We start from the raw sequence: 21529 nt of genomic DNA on the forward strand, positions 1-21529 counted from the left end.
CACGCAATTAAAAACAACAACTGTCAATTTACTTTTATTAAAATAGCTTAAGCATTAAAAGTTACAATACAGTATCATTAAGCGTGATTTAGGCGATTCAACATGTTTAAATACTTCTTGCATCTTTTCTTTACATTACCATCTCAAAATGTTATACGCACACATCCACTTTTACGTTACAAAAACATATAAAGCACATTGTACAATTTTTCGAATAGGTTACAGTCAAATACAATTTACATAAAGTGACATGTTTACATCCAAAAGGCTGTTTTAAGTCCCAGCCTGGGATGAGTTCATAAACTTCTTGGTCTAGAAAACAATCGGCTGTAATCTCACAAAAATAAAATATTCGGTATAATGGGAGTCCTGCCAGTTCACAACTGTGGTGACATCAACTTTTTCTTTTTCCTCTTGATCTCCTTTTTTTGGAATCTAGTAAAGGGGAAAAGAGTGAATAAGTACATTATGTGATTAATGAGCAATTAAATGTATTATTTAGATAATTACATTTAATGCAGGTGAATTTATAGTTAAATAACACAAAGACAGTTTACAGGAAGCATATGAGACTGTCGTGACTGTCGTTAGTAGATCAAAAACAACCCCAGGAGCAGAATTAAGGAATGGACGGGAAAACATGGGAGACAAGAGTGAAGGCTGCCATGAGAACTTCATACACAATGACTGCACTGTCAAGACTGTGGGAATGTGAAATGTTACTGCCTATATTTTCTAATCCATTTTTTTTTTTTAAGTAAATCAACTCCAAGACAAGTTATTTTGTTAAAACTGTTTTAGACTTTATCAATGACTGCATCATTGAAAGAAGTGTTAAAAGCTGGACAACACAGACAAATGAAATCCAGAACCCAGTTAGACCAACAAATGGTGTTATTTGCCACAAAGGTTGGACGGTGACTGAGTTTATTAGGATGAAGTTCCTGCTTACAGTTTGCCATCCCACCACTGGACCTACCTCACTGCAACACACAGCCCTTTTTAGGTTTAATGTGTCCTTTCCCACTGTTACCTTGTGTTTTAGAGAGTAAAAACGGAAAACAGCATTCAAACAAACTGTCCATTGGAAAACAGAAAGCATTATAGACTTCAAATCAAAATCTGCATCCGTAGTCTTTAATTACAAGAGGCACATATTGGAAAATTCTCACAATGACCTAGTAAAATATCAAGTATAAAGCAGAGTGCAATAAAAATAAAAAAACAATTTTTCCTTTAAAAAATGTCACCACACTAGCATTCCAAAACGTTTTATTTAAGTTAGATAGTTTACCTGGATTCTTCTTTTTGTTGCGTTTAAAGAAGCTTGACTGTTTCTTTGGTTCGGGGTTTATCGAGGAAGTTATATCTTCAAACGCCGATGGCACATCTTCAGATTGAACTCCGCCTTGGCCATCGCACCCCAAGATGCTCTCCATTCGAGTCTTGTTGCTTTTAGGGTCTGCATGTGTGCAGCTCACCACCACATCCTGCCCAGATGATTTGACAGCACGCAAATCTAGACCTGCCGCTTGTCCTCCAGCCTCTTGTAAACAAATCTTATTACTAGTTTGACTGTCCTCTTCTGCCTTTGGATTTCTTTCACTAGCGGCAGTGTTTTCTGCAAGTTGAACATTCACACCGTCTGCCGGCTCCTTAGGTGTTAACTTCTCAGGTGCCAGGCTCGAAGTTTCATCCAAAGCAGACTCTACCAGGTCGGAGTCTGACAACGAGGACGGGCTGAGCGCGCTTGTTTCAGGCGAATCTACAGAGAAACCATCTGTGAGGTGACATGGCTGGGGTTCCACCTGAAAATTAGTTTGGGGTGCTGTTGGAGTAGTTGAAGTATGCTCCTCCTGTAGCGACGCCGGCCTTTTCGAGGGCGTCGGTGCAATCGTGGCCGATTCGCCTGGAGCTGGTTGGGGTGAGGCTGCCACTCGCGCCACACCCTGAGGCGTCGAAGGAGTCTCGTTTGGCGAGCTGATGAAGCCGTTCACCTCGCAGGTGCTGGCTTGGGGAGCCTCTGTTGGAAGTGTGGTGGGGGCGGAAACGGTGCAGGCCACTTCTGCGGATTTTTCGCCTGCAGAATTCACACCTAACCCTGAAGGGGGAGATGTCAACAGCATTACAAGGAACTGTTTATAAATTACAAAGAGACATCAACAAACTCGAATGGGAATCAGTGTCGACCTCCGCCAAGTTTGAACTGTTAAAAGTGAAGAAAAACATTGGTTGTAGTCCGATTTATACAATGTTTGTGGGATTGAATGGATTGAAAAAAACTGAGTTAAGTAGGCGTCCTGGTTTACAGGATGGACAATAACATTATTTACAGTATTTTGGAATGGGATAGCAGTTACAATGTGACTCCAACAGCAATAATAAAAAATAATAATAAAAAAAGCTTTCCCAAATTTGGTTACGCCAAAAATTGGTCAATTGGTCTTGCTGACTGTCGGAGTAAAATGTAAGATAATTTCCTGGTGGTCATCTTCTATTTGCACTTGGCGGAGGTAATGAGTGAGGGTGCACGGCAATACATTTCCAAAGCGCATACATATAAAAGCTAATGCAGGCTGAAGGACATGAGGGCACATAAAAGCAACAAGGCTGTGGCACGCATTTAAGTGACTCAGGAGCGGAGCTAGAACTGCAGATGGGGGCCACAGTCTCTTGTCCTTACCAGGTGGGCGGGTATCCCTACTCATTTCACTATGAGGGAGACTTTCCAAATCGCACCTTGGCCTGGTCTTTCTTAGGCTGAAACCCTTCCTGATGTCTGCAAGCAGGTGGTCGATTATGCAGCCGTCATCCTGTGGCACAAAGCCTTTCTTGACTGGTGAGGGACAGCGATAAAAAGCTCAGGTCATTACTTTTAAAATCACATCTGGGATTCGTGCATTGTGCATTCACAACTCACTTATTTTGCCATTCTCTCCCTTCTGCCTCTTGGACTCTTCCTCTGCCAGCTGCTGCTTTCTCTTCTCAGCTTTGGCTGCCTGCTCTTTCCTGGTCTTATTGTCCTGCATTTGCGAAAAAAAAAAAAAAAAAAAAAGGAGGTGTCATTCTGCCAAGTACAAATTGTACACAGTAGCAATTTCTTACTTCGGCAGCAACACGTCAAAACGTTTCTTTTCACACTACAAACGACACCAGTATTATCCCCGACCTTCAGCGCCTTGATGAAAAGTTCCCGGAAAGTCTTGATTGTTCCGAAAAGCTCTTCAAGCGACAGCTTATTGGCATCCTCACAAAAGTAGACAGCTAGTTCACTCCTCTTCTTGTCAATGTCCACAAATCTTTCACTCAAAGCTTGACACGCCTCCAGATTTTCCTGCAGCACAGAAATGCGGCCTTTGTGAGAATGAGACGGGCTCTCACAAAATGCAGCATCAAAAGCAATACGGTAGTTTTCTTTTCATTGCCATTTTGAGCTGCTTAGTAGCTCCCTGGATTCAAGATAAAATCATTCTTTTGAGGCCAAACACTTGTCGGTACTGGAGTTTTCCTGCAAAATATATCAATATCAAATATCAATGATGTCCCAATATTGCCTGCAAGCACTTATTACGCACAATGGCACTTCCCTATGTAGCACACGGCCCCAGTGGCCATATTTTCATTGCTTGCTTATAGCTTTTTCGCTACTATTAGGGATGTAACAAAAAACGTTTTGAATCTGAAAAATCGGTTTTGGTTTAAAAGATGCGAGCGCGTTCCACTTTAAAATATACCAACACACCTCTATAATTGTCTTTTATGGGAGATGAAGAAAATGTCAAGAAACTCATTGCATCATACCCTCTCGAACTGAGCCGTACCATATTGGATTGAATCGTAAGCCCACTGAATCGAACCGAATCGTTCCACTTTGAAAATCGAAAGTACTTGAATTGTATTGCATCCATGTATCAAAATGATGTATCAAATTGTCTTTTATTGGTGGATTGCACACCCCTTTCTGCCATATATTTGCTGATGCGCTTGCACTTCTTTAATATGCAGCTAAACTGTAATTCCAAGTTGGATACAGCTTCTAAAAGAGATTGAACCAGGATCTTACCTCAAGAATCTTTGCATATTGCTCCTTCACTTCTTCCACAGAGTTGGAGACTTTCTTTGATGCCTCATTCAGTCGTTTAAGTAAGTTGTTGGTTTCGGACTGGAGAGAATCCAGATTCACTCTGTGGTACGAGAAATATTTTTTATTCAATAATATTTCACGCGGATTCATGTGTGTGTGTTGAGGGGGCTGCAAGAGTGTGGAAGAGAAGCTGTACCCTGCGGCCTTTTGGCAGATTTCAATTTCCTCTGGCAACGCCAATAGCTCTGGGTGGTTCAGTTCTGCTTCCTTTCAAAAAAGTATGTCCAATTATTAACACATTTGTGTTTGAAAGCCAAAAGCTGGTCTTTGTGTACCTCTAAGATGTGATGAAGCAGCGTAATGCGACTCTTGTTGGCTTTGGTCTCTGTCAGCTTGAGAAGAGAGCTGATCTTGAATCCCTCGGCATTTCCTGTATGGCTTCCCTAGAAGGAAAGCGATTTTAAGTGATTCTCGAAATACCAACTGGGATAAAACGGTTATTCGGGGCTCTTACATAGTTGAGAAAATTGCCCACGTCAAGGATGAGCCTGCAGAAAGTAGGAATGAGCGAGCTTGTCCTGAGAGCTGAGAACACAGGTTGCGAGTTAGTTTGGGGGTAAGATGGATGAACATGGCAAATAAGCCCTCCCCACATAAACCACAAGTACAGTGTTCTTACAGTCACAAGCCTCCTCCAACAGTTTGACTTTTGGTTGGAGCATGTCCAATACTGAAGTAGTCTCCTCACACAACAGCATGCACTCAATTCTCAGCTGATAACTAGAAACAGGCAAGGATTTTTTGACGGTAGACATTAAATTGCAAGAGATGAAAGTCACAATTTAGTGCAGGCTAATTAAAAACACATCCGATGCCATCGCAAAATTGAACGGGTTCTTCTTTGGCCCATTTCACTCCGTAACCAATAAAGGAGGCAGCTCACGCGTTCTAACAGTTGAGGAAGCAAGTTACCATTGGACGGTGAGGAGCAATGTGAAGAAACGGTCAACATTTGCCAGCTTTTCCTTTTCTCCTTGGAAAGACTTCAGGTTTTCAATCTAGATGACAAAGGCGACATCACGCCTCAAGCATCGCATTTCATCTAGCGAGTAGGCTAAAAACACAGCTTTAAAACACTGCGTAGGTATTAACAAACCTCATGCTTCTCTGGCAGGAGCTTCAGGAGCTGTTTTAGCACCTCTACATCAAACCTGGTTCTGTCACCTTTCTGAATCATCACCACAAAGTCCTCATTTGAGCTGGACATAGAACATTTGCAATGTTAAGATGGACACTCACAGGCCACAACATTAGGCACACGAACAATCCACAGATCTATTACAAGAGATGCATAATGCAATCTGTGAATTAAACGTTCTTTCAAACTTGGCTTTCTGCTCATTGGTGCATAAAGAGCATACATAGTATGATGCAATGTAGCTCAAATGCAAATTCAGAACTACAACAAAGAGTGGCAACCATTTTTTTATTTTGTACATTAATCAATGAATACGATAAAAAAAAAAGTTGAAATTTCCATTCCTATTTCCAAAAAAGACTGCAGAAAATGCACAAACATGCATTAAGATTCAGTTCTGTAACATGGAGGACTACAGTAAAATTAACCAAGGTCTCTAACCTATTAAAAAGGGGAAGTCAACCCAAACATTTTTTTCAAGACGGGATTGCAGGCCCTCTAGTTGAAAAAAGGCATTCTGATAAATATTGTGTTTGTGGAACAAGAGTAATCCACCTGTTTTTAGCCATCTTTGGCGGTGGCCATTTTGTCACTTCTGTCGACTGAAAATGACATCACAGTTGCTCAGGGCTCAGGTAACGATCACAGCTCAACTGTTTTCTGAAGCGGAGCCGTGACTGGTCGTTACCTGAGCCCAGAGCATCTGTGATGTCATTTTCAGTCGACAAAACTGACAAAATGGCCGACCCTGAGCTAGCTAAAAACAGGTGGATTTTGCTTCCCTTTAAGATGATCAAAATCTCAATTGTGATCATTTTTGCACGTCAAATAGAGTAAACTTAGTTTTTTTTTTTTTTTTACTAAAATTATTTTTTTCTTTGAAAAACGGAATTTTTAATACAGCTTCCTGGATCTCTAACTGCACCTAATGAAGTGTCCAGTGAGCGCAGACATAAAACGGATCAACAGAATGTTTGTCTCACCATTTGAACTGCTTCAGGAATATATTTACATTCAGGTTTTTCTTGGGATCAATGAAAGAAATCTAGGAGAAAACAGAAATAGGTCATTTGGCGCCTTATAAAATTGTTCATATCCGAGCGTCGACCATGAACACCTCTTTAGGCTCCTTCTTGACAGGAGCAGCTGCCCCCTTGTCTTTGTTCTCGGTCACTGGGAGACAGAACAGCTGCTCAATACTGCTATAGTCCGGCTCGTGAGGAGAAGGCTCTTTCTGAACTGAAGCCCACATGGAGTGACCATCTGTGCGTGTAAGAGGAGAGAGAAACCCACCATGTCAATTTGAACCTGAATGAGGCCTGATGTCAGAGAGTAAAAAAAAAAAAAAAATGTTAGTTGATGTGTGTCCATTAGGAGCTTCGTAGCATCCTATCCCAGCTGACTTTGTGAGAAAGCAGACTAGTTGTACTGGTTGCCGTTCAATCACAGGGCACATAGAGACAGACAGCCAATCTGCCACTGAGTGAGAACAAACCCACACTGCCGGTACGGAAACCCAGGCGAGTAAGCTACTCGTCACAATCAGTGACACCCGATGTGTTCAATTTAATACAGAACTCATCCGAATATTACCAGAACAAGGGAACAGAACAGTTCACAAACATGCATTAATCTGAGCATTACAAAGCTGATGGGCATAAAGGTGAACATCGTCATGGACTCTGAAGAGCACACTGAGGGGGAGTGATTGTATAAAAGTCACTATGTAAAACCACAACGCTACCATTGGCTCCGATTCAAACGCCGCACTCAGTGAAAATGCAATAACAGCTTCATCAAGTAGCTGAAAATATCAGTTTTGTACCAATTGCAGAACAAATTTGACCAAATCTGATTCTACCAACGTTTAAAACCGGCAGTAAACCAGCATTCAAAATTTGTATTTTTCCATTTAAATCCAAATAAGACTTGAAAGCCAATTTTCCTTACTCACCAGTAACAGATCTCAGTTTCTGCCAGTTGAGCTTTTTCATCCTCAGAGTGGGACATCGGCTCACCTTTGCGGGTGTGGCGCACCCCAGAGCATAGCTGCTCTGAGCCACTATCATGCCCGAGGGGGGAGGTGGTGGCATGCCAGGTAAGGCAGGTGGCGGCGGAGGTCCACTGCTCAGACCTGTCAGAGGGGGCGGGGGTGGCGGGGGAACCATGCCAGGACCGCAAGGTAGTGCTGGTGGTGGTGGTGGAAGTGTCATTCCAGGTAAAGGAGGCGGTGGTGGAGGTCCACCAAATCCACCAGGGAGTGGAGGGGGAGGAGGAGGAGGAGGAGGAGGAGGAGGGCACTGAAGTGAACCTTGGGGCCCTGTCATATTCGGAGGAAGCGGAGGTGGTGGCGGCGGCGGCGGAGGAGAAGCAACGAGCGGCTTCTGAGGTGACTCTGAGCATTTCTCCAGCTGGTTTTGGTCTTGCTGACTCGTCTGCGAAGCCTTGTCCACTCCGACAGGCTGGCCATCCACTTCTTGACCACCCTCAGAGGACTTGCCCTTGGAGAACACCAGACGTTCCATGATCTTCTCAAATGACCCTATCTGAGCTGGAGTCCAAACAGAAATAAACAAAACTGGTTAAAAAATTGTAAATTAGTAGAGCCATTAGCGAGACATTTAGCTTCACAGGAAGTTAAAGTGAATGCATCACTAAAATGCTGACTCACAGTCCTGGGCCAACAGTATGGCTCGGTTAGTGATGGCCTCCAGAGCCAGCCAGATATCCGAGCGGCTTGGTCCTAGCAGGAGGAGCGTCTGCAGGATGGACAGCAGCTGCAGCGAAGCGGGGGAGCTGCTCACCTAGCACATATCAGCAAGTAATATCACTTGATTTATTTTTTACATTCACTGCTATTGACGGGCATAGAGGCCCACTATCTATGTTAACCGGGAAGGCGCGCAGTAAATAAACCGAGCGCCGTTGACGTGAAATGTCAACGAGAATCCTAACGAAGAGCGCCAGCTACAGACATCGTCGTCAACTACGTTTTCTTGTGGGAAAGAGTGGGAGAAAAGTCCTGGCAAACTCCGGTTTGATCATTGAGCTGGGAAAGTTTAAAAAAACCAAAACGAAAAAAACCACACTATGGCCAACAGATGGAAGCATTGGGCCTCTTTAGGATGAAATCGCTGAGTATCAAAAACAATGCGGACGCAGCAATGACGTATGGGTGACATTTGATGTACATGGACACCCAAGTACTACTACTATTACCTAGTGTGCAAATAGTTTCTAAACTTTTGTCAAATGTAAAATCGTTACACTGGTGATATTTGTAAATACTTTATTTTGCCATCAAAAGCACATTTTCAGTGTTACTGGTGGTATTTTATAGGAGGACTGTTTAGATGTTTGTTTTGTGTCACAAAAGAAAAAAATATTAGCATAAACATGACTGTTGTGCATAACATTTTATTTGCAGGTCCAAAATAGACAATTTAGGTGAAACCAACCCATATTCTACTGCTGATTACTATAAAATGGAATAAGATAGAAAAACGTTTTTGTGATAAAGTAAAGTACAATCTTTCATTTGGTAGTTGGTAGAGCCTTGAAAGATCTATCAGAATGCTTGAAATTGGCTTGCACGTAAGTTTTTTTTCTTCGAATGGCTGGCATTGAAAGAGTTAATATGCATTATGATAATCACAGTAGAAGGAATTATAATCAATGAACTATCAAGTCCATTCCACACAACTCTCACCTTGTTGAAGAGAGTTGTGAAGACCTCCAGGTGATTACTCATATCAATCCCGCCATACAGTCGCAAGAGCTCCTCCTCATCTTCAGCCATTGCCTCTTCAAAAGCTTCACATTGAATAATCAAGTCTTCATCCTCCTGTTCTCTGCATGCCACGTACAAATACATATCAGTAATGGGTGCACCACACTTCACATTCAAATGCAATTTTATCTTCAAAAATAAATAAAGAGGCTGGCTAATCAAAGGTAAAAAAGGGCCACTTGCTCACCTTAATTTTGGTAGAATATCAAGAACCTGAAGCCCTGCAGAACAACAAAATGCAACATGAGTATCACAACATTCACTTGTTTTTTTTTTATTTTATTTTTTTTAAATCATGCACATCTTTACAAATGAAAAAATGGTGTAGGATAGTGGAGGATGTAGAGCAGGAAGTCACAGGTGAGCAATTATAAAAGAGGTGTGGCCAATCAAATTGTTGATTGGTCCACAGAGGTGGGTGGGCAAAATGGAATTAGGTGGGTTCATAAAGCCCCATTTTTTTTTTTTTTTTTTTAATTTGTGTTTTTGTTTTGTCATCAAGGACTCCAAGCTCAACAAATTGTATGCTATGGAAACTATCAGACTTGACACATTTTCAAGCTCCAATAATGTCCAGTTTTGTGCATTGTATTCACTTTTAGCACAGCTGTAAATGCTGTGACAGCTCACGCAAAAGTAACCTCACTCATTGTGTGAGTGATTAATTGTTCAGTGGCGGACTGAACCTACCGATAAACTCCTTTCGCATCTTATCTCTCTGCCTCAGGTCATCGGAGCCGAAAATGAGGGCGTTGATGACACTGAGGAGCGTGACCATGTAAGGAACGTTGTCTGTGGCCTGCAGCTCATTCATGATCACGCTGAAGCGATAGTGACGCGTCTTCACGCCCTGAAGAACAAATCACATGGGAATCAGCCCACTTAGTCATTGTGGTGTATTGCTTGTGAATGCAACTCGCCACAAGGGGGCGGTATTTTTCTTTGATTTTTTTTGCGGGGGATAGAATTTTTCTTGCCTTGTAGTGGTCCAGAGCATCCAGAGCAAGGTGGTGACCATCTGTTGAGAACATGCTGAGGGCTGCAAGTAGCTCAAACACCTGCTTCTTCACCATGGTGTTGGAGGTGTCCAAGGCTGTGGAACGTCATTAGCGCACGGCACATGCTAAACATCTACTTTCTCTATGGTGCTTCCTTTTTCTGTCAAGACCTCAACATGCTTCACATGTTTTTAGACAGCGCAATGTGAACTTTGTTCTTTGAGGATGTGCTAGTAGATAAACATGTTTGCGTTTGTAATCCAAAAATTCCAATACACGTGTGAAACTATGAACAGGCTTTCGTAATTCACTTGTGTGAAAAGTTGGGGACTGAGTCATATTTGTATACAAATAATACACTACGCACATGAAGTTAGGGATATTTTGCTTTCAAGTGAAACTTCAGGATGAAACTGAAATGACCTACAGATTTCCTGTTATTTAAAGGGCAAGTCAACCCAAACATTGTTTTCCAGAATGTTCTATGCCGGCACTAGTCTAAACATGGCATTCTGATTAATATTGCATTTGTGGAATATGAGAAAGCCACCCATTTTTAGCTAGCTCAAGGGGCGGCCATTTTGTCACTTCTGTCGACTGAAGATGAAATTGAAGTTGCTCAGGGCTCAGGTAACGACCAATCATGGCTCAGCTTCAGAATCATGGCTCAGCTTCAGAAAACAGGTGAGCTGTGATTGGTCATCACAGGCTCATGGCTCAGCTTCAGAAAACAGGTGAGCTGCGATTGGTCATTATCTGAGCCCTGAGCAACTTCGATGTCATCTTCAGTCAACAGAAGTGACAAAATGGCCGCTCCCTGAGATGGCTAAAAGTGGGTGTATTTTGCTGCTTAATTTATATTCTACAAACACAGTATTAATCAGAATGCTGTATTTCAAGTTGTGGGTTTGGGTTGACGACCCCTTTAACGAGGAGCAGACTGGCAAAATTCACAACAGGTGTTTAATTTACTTTTATTTCCAAAGTTGTCCACTTTTATGCCTTCATGTGACTCTTATGATCTCTCTATCTGTTTCAAGTTACCCAATGACAATCTGTGACACTCAGCTCACTAGCCACTTCAATTTCAGATCAATTGTTCGGTGTCATCTTGGTCTCCTGTCAAAATTGACATGATGAAAGGACTGTTTAAATACCCATTGTAATTGAACCATGTTTAGTCCATTCACAGATCACACACCTGTTGTGAAATTTGCTAAGATCCTCATTACAGAACAGAAAGTTGTTCAAAAAGTACTAAAAGACTGAACAGTTGGACAATGAAAGTTTAAAGGTCAAATTACATTTCATTTGAAAGGTTATAGTGCATTTCAGGTCCATCCTGAAATTTCCACCAAAATCCCAATAAACCCTACTTTTCTGAGTTGTGTATATAATGTATACAAAGACTACATAAAGAAATGTGTGTTTTACTATGTTTCACGATACAAAAGTGGAATGTTTGTGGGAACCTTGGGAGAGCTTCCGGATGTATCCCTCGTTCTCAATGATGAAGTGGATCCCAGCTGAAGAGTTCATGACAGCACGGACGCAGTTGACACAGGTGAGTTGCAGGAGGGCGTCTGCGATACGGGAGCAACCTCGGCCCGAAAGGCGGTCCAGGGCCTCCAAAAGGAGATCCAGGCCGCTCAGCTCCAGGAACTGGACCATCCATGTTTGGTCGCTTCTGTCGAGGCGCCGCTTCAAGCCGGAATAGTTAACCACAGTGGGAACCTGGAGTAGTCTGATACAGAGCTCCGGATCAGCATTTTCCAAGTTAGCTTCCTGTTGGGTGTCTGAGTCCTGCGATGAGCCCAGGCGACCACGAACTGCTGCCCACTTCTTCTTGACCTCCGAAATCCCTGGCATCATTTTAAAAGCAACTGTGAAGAAAAGTAGGGAAAGGTATCATTCATTCATTTAAGTATATATTTTTTTTAGTGTTTAGTAGTTAATCTGCCTCAGAGCCATGAGGTTCTGTCAGCCGGCCGGAACAGAGTAGAACGGTCAATGAGGTGAAGACAATTCAACTGAATTGAAACGTAGAGATCTTAGGCACATGCTAATGTCTGTTGACAAGCAATACATTAAACAAGAATGTACTTAAGCACATTGCTGCCACATCAAACTAAAATGAATAAATATCAAGTTTACATTTATTTTACATTGACTTTTTAAAATTTACAGTATTATTTACGTTGCTAGTAACTTTGAGTCCACTTCCTTAAAGCGGAAATCAACCCAAACATATTTTTTAAAGAATATGTTCCCAGCAGGCCCATGAGTTGAAACACTGCATTCTGATTAATTTTGCGTTTGTGTAATACAAATTAAGCAGCAAAATGCACTTGTTTTGAGCCATCTCTGGGGGCGGCCATTTTGTCTTCTGTCGACTGAAAATGACATTACAACTGCTCACGACGGCCAATCACGGCTGACCGGTTTTCTGAATCTGAGAATGCCGTGTTTCAACTAGTGGGCCTGCTGGGAACATATTCTTGAAAAAAATATGTTTGGGTGGACTTCCGCTTTAAGAAAAAAACAGCAAAACAAACAAAAAAAAATATTGCTTCAGGTTTGAAGTTTGCAAAACAGCACCTACTGTAGATGTTCCACTGAGCTACAGGGACTGATTTGCTCTTTCATGGCCTGGATGCATTGCTATTATCGATGGAAAAATGTATTCTCAAGTTTTCAGGACATTTTTCTGAAGAATTTATGACCATCAGTCTGCCAATTGAAGCTTAACAGATCGGTGAGAAATGAACAGAATCATATACTGAATGGCTTCAACTCATCTGCAATTGATTGGGTGCGATGTGTAACTACAGGAAACGTGAGTTGAGGTTACTGCGACCAAAGAAAGCTCCACCAGTTACACTAATTATTAAACTAATTATTAAAGATATGATCCAACTGTTCATACTTTTTCCACCCTGCACTGTGACACGTCCTAAGTAAAAACATACAAACATGATTGTGTATGATTGTGATTATTAGCTTAAGCAAACTGTGTTTGTCTCCTGTTGTGATGAGGATCAGATCACATTTTATGACCAATTAATGGATCCATAAACTTTTTCTTGCAATAATACATACAACAAACATACAGTACATTACATTAACCTGACTTTAGTACAGCATCTGTCCAGTCCCACTCAGTGACAGTGTAAATGTGAAGAAAATGGTCTCTATACTGGATGTCCCATGCTACTGACTACCATCGACCCTTAACAGTCTAAGCGCGAAAAAAATGGATGGATAAACACAACAGAATGTCTCGAGTGCTGACGGTGGATATTTTAGCATTTTAACACAATGCAATTTCATGGAGCAAGCAGACAAAATAACCTTGAGGTCACCTATTATTGTGTTAATACACAGAATGCTTTTACAGTACTTCTTTCGTATCACACACAAGTGCTTTTCTTTTCTCTTCTTTTCCACATACTGTACTGTTTGTTTATTACATAACCTTCCCGTTTCAGTTTTCATTACAGTATTACCTTTTATGTTACACCATCACCAACTAGAATTGCTGCGATATGTGAAAACAAGGGGAAATGAAAGACTTTACCAATCCCACACAATTGTATTTCCGCTAGATAAACAAAAAAATATTATAACTCAATATTACTAATATTAAATAATTTTAATTTAAGCACCAAAACACAATTGTGTGGAAAATGTTAACACGGCAAATTAATTAAGTGCACTTTTAATTTTTTGAGTATAGTAAGAAGGAATTTGGTATGACAAGACTGATATATAGGTTAAGCTTTGCCAATTCTAAACAACTGTCTCATATTTATCATCATTTTGTGGCTTGGCATCATAACTGAACGGGAACATGCTTGGATCAACACATACAAATCCAAAAATAACAAAGTTAAAACACGACAGGAACTTGCACAAAAATCAATATGAATACACTAATGAACCCACACCAATGAAAATATACTGCAACTTCCCTAAAAAAACACTGTTTTGGGAAGGAAATCTTAATTGTAATTCAATGAATTTGCCAGAACAATGGTAAGCCGAACAGAGACGGCAGGGCTGGATCACAAATAGAGAATAGGAAATGACAGCGGTGCACTCTGTGGGTGTGTAAACGACAATGTCAGCATGCCCAGTCATTTCCAGCAGCTATGCAAAGCATTCCATCTAATTCTTGCAGAAATATCTGTTAGCCAATCAAAACTCCCTATAAGGTCTTTCCGGACGCTGTCAGTGCAGAACACATTCCCATTTACAATACAAAGGGCATTGGAACTGATTACACAAAGTGCTACTATATGTAGAGCGAGCATATATTATGAATGCACACATGCTGTTTTTTGTGGCACAACCACAGCCAGCATAGCCCCCCTTTTCTCCGACCTGACTCTCTGGAGAGCTTCTAAAACATTCCCGTAGAAGCAGGATACACACAAAGTCCAAAAAAGGGGAAAGCACTCTGCAAAAAGTCTAAAAATACTTCCTCTAAATTGGAGTTGCGATATTTGTGGTTTTGGTATTCAAAAATTGTTTTAGGCTGTTGTCTGTCTATAGTGAATTTCAGGCTTGGCAAAGCGGAATGACGAGCATGTACAAACACAATGACTTGCTGACTCATAGTTGGCTACTTTGGGTAGCTTGGAAAGCTTTTGCAAAGGCCCATTGTACTTGCTTTCCACTGCCTCTTTGCTTGACACTCACATATCCAACTTGTGCACTACTAGATGGGTTTTGCAAATTCGCTCGGCCTTCTGTTTTCATAAGAGTGCAGCGCGGAATAATTCCATTCATTCCACCGAGTCAAGGTAAAGTGACTCTTGGCTTTTGTCACATCCTCTGGCAAAAGAATTTTGTCAGCTCATGCTGCGTTACCGTGGCAGCCAGCAGACACGCACAATGGTGGTTTACAACAGACCCTCTCAATGCCATCTTCAATTATTGAATTCCTCCTTTCCCCCACTTTACGACAAGTACTGCCTGACAAACCACTGAAAAACTGCCTGAATTTAAGCTTTAGATTCCTATTGAAAACCAACAAGAGATGTTTTTTTTTTTTTTAAGCGGAAGTCAACCCAAACAGTTTTTTCAATAATATGTTCCCAGCAGGCCCACACCCACTAGTTAAAACGCGGCATTCTGATTAATTTTGCGTTTGTGGAATATTTGTTATGCAGCAAAATGCACTCATTTTTAGCCATCTGTGGGGGCGGCCATTTTGTCTTCTGTCGACTGACAATGACATCACAACTGCACACAACGACCAATCACGGCTCATCGGTTTTCTGAATCTGAGCCGTGATGAGCCGTTAACACTTATTCCACAAATGCAATATTCATCAGAATGACCTGTTTCAATTAGTGGGCTTGCATAGAACAAATTCTTGAAAAAAAATGTTTGCGTTGACTTCCATTTTAATAATTTTTGTGGTTAGCAGTGGTATACAGTAGGACTGCTCTACGTCAAATTGAGAGAACACACTTACTGTATGTGTATGTATGTATGTACTCAACTGTTCGTGAATTTGTCTGGATCATGTGGTAGACTGGTCACCTCCCAACACAGAGGTTGTGGGTTCGATCCCTTTGAGCAAGATACTGAACTCCCAGTTGCTCCTGAGGTTGGGTCATCAGTAGGTAAAATGAGGTAATGTGAAGGTAAAAATTTTTTTGAACATGTGACAGCCCATTTACCATAACATTTCTTTGCTTTTCAGAAAATTCTGGCTGACTTCGTTTTGTCAGATATGTTCTATTTAAACGATTTTATGACTGAACATTCCTGAAGGTAATCAGGCTTGGGTTTGGTCAGTGAAAAAAAACACAGCTTTCCCAAAAATATGAGTTAATACATGTTTCAAAAAGGGAAGCAAGTATTTCATCACGGGGCCGAATATTTCCCTCCCCTAATGATTAAAAAAAAAATCATCATATAAAATTGTAAATTTGCATTTCATGTTTACTTGAGTTACATTTGTCTGATATTTACATTTATTTGATTATCTTAAACATTGAAGTGGGGATAATATGCAACAAAATAAGAATCTATAAGGAGGCAAATCCTTTTTCACAGCATTGTATATTCAGTATTACCTTAGCTCTTGCTGTAAACATTTGACCAGAATGAGGCAATCAAAAACTTTTTTACCAGAAGAGCGTTGCAGGACGTTGAAGACGCGTCATGGCTTGCTCAAATGTTTGGAAAGCTGACTCAGAAACAAACTCAGAACATTTTAATAATATATGGAATCACCAGTACCTGTCTATTCATCTTTAATAAATCTTTAATAAAAAGTTGTGAACATTAAGCAGCACTTCCAAATGAAACACAGGCTTCGACCAATCATAGGGCGAAAAATACCTTGTATTTTTATGAAATGATTATATTGTTGTCTATTATACTTATTGTTGAACTGCACCTGTAAACTTAGACTTTACAGTGCATCAAAAAAGACCAATATTATCGCTGTAGAATGTATGTATTCTCGCACGCATTAGATGTGCTGTAGGTGTGCCTAATGTTGAGGGAGTACACGCTGCAAGTGAATGCATGTAATATGGGCAATTTTCCCATCTTCCAAGTTACTTCAACCATGCTTTTTATTCCAGAGACGAGGCCGAGGGTGTGTCTTTGTCATGTGTGCTGGGCAACCAAGGAATTTTTCTGAGGAAGGAAAATGAATATCCCGGGACAGGAAACCAGATAAACATGCTGGTGCGGCAGCACATGTTCCTCTTTTCAAACGTCTGTTTCACTGAGGATTTAATTCATAGTGAAGGCAATTCATGTACCAACATTGTTAGGCGAATGAATGAAAAATGTGCTTTCTAATAAGTTGCTCATTGAAAGACATTTTCATGTCTATTTCCAAAAGCTCCCACATGTGCCTCTACCAGCCGCTGATTCACAGCCTAGAGGACAAACCCACTCATGTGTCCTCTGCTTGAGCCTCCTACACAACAGTCCAACTCCACTGTACACTACATTAACACTTAAGCATGCACACCCACTGCTTCCTTTTATATGGAACATATGCAAAGCCCAAGACTCTAAATACTGTTCTATGCTTTGTATCTAAGTAATTAACATGATTGATATTACTATCTAATTACATTTGGAAACTCATAATTGGGCTGCATGATATTGGAAAAACTTGCGATATGGATGTTGACTAGGGATGTAACGATTCACTCAAGCCCCGATTCGAGTTTCAAATTTCAGTTCCCGATTTTCAATTCAATTAGTTTTGTTTTTTTTAATCGCTACCATGTTTGCCCATGTGCGCTAGTGTGGTGCTGAAGCCATCCAAAAACGCAAAATATGCAATGTTTGGCACATTCAAAATGTGATATGAATCTGGAATGGAAAAAACTTTAAAGACTACGAGGAACATAATTTTTTACCACTCTAAAATAGTATATTCTAATGACCTCGGTATGTATGTCTTTTGTTAGGCGTTGCTGTTTAGGGCTTGTGAGTGCTGAGATGTCCATTTACTGAGATGTCCGAGTTCATAAATGGAACACTCAGTGAGACTTGAATCGATTATTCAATTATATATATTTTTTTTACATCAATGCATTTTTTAAGCATTTTAAATCGATTTTAAATCGATTAATCATCACATCCCTAATGTTGACTATAGCCAAATCAATATTATTGCCATATATAACGTACCTAAATAAATAACATTTTTTAATCTAATGAAAGAAGCACATTTTTCTGCCATGCGGCAATGTGTTCTTTGATAATTCATTGTAATTTTCTTAGATAATGTCCAACTATTGGGTGGCGATGCACATTTACATTTGCATGGGCCAATATCACAATATCACGATATATTTTTTTGATATATTGTGCAGCCCTACTCCTAAGTCAAATGTCCTGAACAGAAAATGTGGTTCAACCTTGCAGGACTTAAGCCCATTTATGTTTTGCTTTTTCTTTGGCTCTTTTTGCGATGCCACCAAGGCACCAGCGATGGCAAAGAGTAAATGTGTGATGTTATCCACAGAATCCCAAATGGAAGTCTCTTTGACATAGGAAACCATCTGCTCAGTACAACATGAGCAATAGCAATCTTCTAATCTGCTGCACCATCAGCCAAAGAGGTAAAACCACAAGAAGAACATCTTACGACTTCAAGGCACAGTAGGCTCGTATCGGAAGTAAATTATGGTCGTATTTTGTCTGTAATAGGAGAACAGATCAAGGCTCGTTTTCCATTTTTCAATTCCCAATTTTTAAACGAAAAACTTGCGATGATTTGTTCCCATTTAACGGAGAAAGTAACAATGCCTCCTAGCAGACGGAGGAGGGGCGGGCCTATCTAAACGTGAATGTTTGAAACGTGTGAATATCTTGAAAACTGCCCTGACATTTGTCTCAAAAATAAATGCATGTGCCCGCTCATCCACAAACACACTTTCAGTAATTCACAAGAATTGAATATTTATAAATGATAAGTCATGATGAATGCACGCACAACATTAAAAAACCGTGTAAATCGCAGATGTTTTTGTGAATTATTTTAAGACGAATCTCTACCCATACATTCAGAGAAAACCCTCGAAAGCACGGCGAGAATGTGCTCACACCACATAGGAAGACCAGAGTCGAGAATCAAAAGTTTACAACACATCAAAGACATCAACCCAATTTCTACCTGGTGTGCATCTCTCATAAACGATTCAATGCATATCTCGATACATGGGGTGCGATATGATTCAAGAACAGTACATTTTTAACTGTAATCTGTAAAAAATAGCAGTGTCGCACCTCTGTCACGCATCTTCAAAGGGTGTTTACTTTATGTTTGTTTTATTATACAGTGGTTAACGTCTCTTTACACTTGAAAGTTTAGAATGTTAAATGCTAGGAATCATTTCAGTTTTCCGACTTTAACACTTTGAGTCTGTAATTATTTCACTTTGAAATTGTTTTTCAAATTGAACGGCAGAATCCTGTTGAACTATGCAGGTTCCGCTGTAGACTAGAGGAATGGGGTACTTTTAAATACATTCAAATTTCATACAAGCCTTAAAATCTCATAGTACTTGCAGCAGGGCTAAGAACATCTGGAGCTCATTAAAATGATACCTACCCTCTTCACCCATCTCGCCTATTTTTGGGAGCAACAAGCATGCAAGAGCACTTTGAACTACGTGGTATACAGTAGTTCACCCTATTAAAAATGTCAAACGATGGCTTGGACATAATTAAAACCGAAATAACCTCTGTGCACACAAGAAATACATACAAACAAACGTGATCCAAATAAGACCCATGAAGTGTATTTTGGCAACTGCACACATTTTCCCTTTCTTTGCAGTCTTCCTACTCTCCAAGGAGGGACAGATATAAGGGCTAACCGTCTCATCCATTATGAGCATCGACGACACTATTCATATCAAAACAGCCACTTTGTCTGCATTAGCAACTGCAACACGCTGGATCAAAACAAGGCAACATAGATCCTCACTTTGGGGTGCGCCTTTGCAGAAGACTTGACAACAATACTAGTGTCCCGTAGATTAAAGAGACGGCGTTAAGCAGCGTCTAAATGTTTAAAAAAAAGATCTTACATGACACATCTTCATGCATTGTTGCATTATTGAAGATCCCCCAAAGAGGTTGAGGATGCGGTGATGTCTTACCTGGGTTTGTTCTATAAATACTCTTGGAATAATCGCGTCCTTGTGTGTGGGAGAGGCGCCAGATGACACGCACACACACTGCGGTTTACATCGTCAAAGCAGAAGCATAGATTTCTTCAAATTAAGATATTAAGGCAGTGGCAGGTCGACCCAAGTGGGTGTGTGAGTGTGTTTGTGTGGCTTTTAATCGTCACGGCCCTGAGCTCTCTCTCGCTCACTTGTTTAAAAGAGTGACGTCAAAGTAGAAGTAAACGCGAGGCTCCAACATCCGCTCGTGCCTTTCGCAATAAAGCACTGACGACAGGAGAAACCCTCACCACGTCTCATGTCATTACTGGCGAATAAACGTGATTACCACGCACAACATTGGTCATTGCCTTTACAAAGGCTAATTGGAAGTAATTAGCCCGGTTATGAAACTGGTAATGCAAGCTAACGGCTGAGTTCAACTCGTTAGCTCCGTCACACAATCAGCCACGTTTGGCCTCCTGCGATGAAATTCCAACAACCCAACTAAAAAATGAATGCTGAACCGATGTTGGTTACATTAACTGTGATGTGTCACTCAATTCTGCGGTCGCTAGTATTTTGAAGGTACTCACAATAGTTTCCTGCCCTAGCCCACCCGTTATTTTCTATTTCCCTTCAATTCTGAAGGTGTGCGCACTGCGCAGCCAGTAGTGCGTCCTTATTTCTTCTCTCCTAATGTCCATCCCAGGCCGAACTTTTTCCTCTCCCGGGGGTTAAGGTGGGCATGACTGATACATAAGGGGGCTGAGAAAATAATTTATAAATAAATGTAAGAATAACAAATAACATGTTAAGCAGGGGTTTAACTGTGGCTACATAGATTTCTGACGGGTTAGAGCGACAGCCCCCTCTAGCCCAGGTGTAGCGTCATCCCTGACACTGTTATGATGGTGCTGTATCAAAATGGTCTTAGTGGTTACATTTCAATTAAGTATCTTTGCGTTACAAATCGAATTTATAAATCCAATCCAATCATCTTTAGCTGTGGCTCAACATTTCAATAACCTTAATAAATTTGATGGTTTCGTGACAGACTTTCCCAAACTGTGTTATTGTGTGAAAATCATGTACAAACAGTGACATTTTTTGTGCCTGGCCTAAAACTTTGATCCTTGAATAACCTCTGGTCTAGACTGATCTTGTCTGAAGAGAAACAACCAAGATTTTTCCGAAGTCAAGACAGGGCTACCGTGCCAAGGGAGTATGTTTTCATTTTCCTTCTGACAACATTGAAGATAAGCAAACTGGGATAAAGCAAGTGAGAAAGTTATCACTAGGTTATGCTTACAATGCAGTTTTGACCAATGCAAAAACAGAAAACGAAACAATAAATAATTAAATACACAAATAAATAAATAAACAAATAAATAAATACATAAATACATAAATAAATAATGTTTTTTTTCTTTTTTTTTACAAATCCCCAAAACATAAACTTTCAGTAATGTTTTCCAGGACAAATGGGGGAAATGGGAGGAAAATAAAATCCGGACAACTGGGAAAAATACAAAATCTGAAGAATAAAGAGAAAAAAAAGAGAAAAAATATGCAAATGTGCTAAAATTCAGGGTGCCGAACTGCAAACATGCAGGAGTCAACTGTAGTTTTCAGTTGCAATTTCACCAATCCCCATTAGATGGCAGATGTGTCTTAGTTGCGCTTACACTGATCTATTACTGTCCTAAATTACAACATGAGTAGGTCTAGTAATTTGGAATGATATGCAGGACTAACGTAGGACCTCAATGATATTAAAAATATGTTCTTTTTGTGAA

At 40.5% G+C, this 21529-nt stretch overlaps 1 protein-coding gene across 3 annotated transcripts; it reads right to left on the minus strand.

The window, feature by feature from the left end:
- Positions 1 to 21: 21 nt before the first annotated feature.
- Positions 22 to 19961, minus strand: LOC147137462 (inverted formin-2). 3 transcript variants are annotated; one of them, XM_086049545.1, is made up of 23 exons: positions 19725 to 19960; positions 11543 to 11953; positions 10050 to 10165; positions 9763 to 9922; positions 9260 to 9293; positions 8992 to 9133; positions 7954 to 8086; positions 7237 to 7833; positions 6400 to 6545; positions 6266 to 6327; positions 5241 to 5343; positions 5057 to 5142; positions 4764 to 4864; positions 4599 to 4669; positions 4420 to 4527; positions 4281 to 4351; positions 4064 to 4184; positions 3170 to 3334; positions 2921 to 3023; positions 2684 to 2836; positions 1295 to 2101; positions 980 to 1033; positions 22 to 435 (listed from the first exon to the last, which is right to left on the minus strand). In XM_086049545.1, exons 2-22 carry the CDS (start codon positions 11940 to 11942, stop codon positions 981 to 983), a joined length of 3732 nt encoding a protein of 1243 aa, XP_085905671.1. In that variant the 5' UTR covers positions 11943 to 11953; positions 19725 to 19960; the 3' UTR covers positions 22 to 435; position 980. The 3 variants fall into 3 exon arrangements, with proteins under 3 accessions (XP_085905671.1, XP_085905672.1, XP_085905673.1); XM_086049546.1 differs by lacking the exon at positions 980 to 1033 and having other exon boundaries at positions 19725 to 19959; XM_086049547.1 differs by lacking the exons at positions 22 to 435; positions 980 to 1033 and having other exon boundaries at positions 1676 to 2101; positions 2740 to 2836; positions 19725 to 19961.
- Between the last annotated feature and the right edge of the window lie 1568 nt (positions 19962 to 21529).

This window comes from Filicampus tigris, chromosome 13 (genome assembly GCF_054856515.1).
Source record: "Filicampus tigris isolate MCC_2025a chromosome 13, RoL_Ftig_1.0, whole genome shotgun sequence".
Taxonomy (NCBI): Eukaryota; Metazoa; Chordata; class Actinopteri; order Syngnathiformes; family Syngnathidae; genus Filicampus; species Filicampus tigris.

Coding starts and splice junctions, on each gene's coding strand:
- LOC147137462 (XM_086049545.1), bottom strand. CDS start 11,942: ATGATGCCAGGGATTTCGGAGGTCAAGAAGAAGTGGGCAGCAGTTCGT. Junction 4,670..4,763: donor GTTGGAGGAGGCTTGTGACT/GTAAGAACACTG, acceptor CTGTGTTCTCAG/CTCTCAGGACAAGCTCGCTC. Junction 3,335..4,063: donor AATATGCAAAGATTCTTGAG/GTAAGATCCTGG, acceptor TCTGTGCTGCAG/GAAAATCTGGAGGCGTGTCA.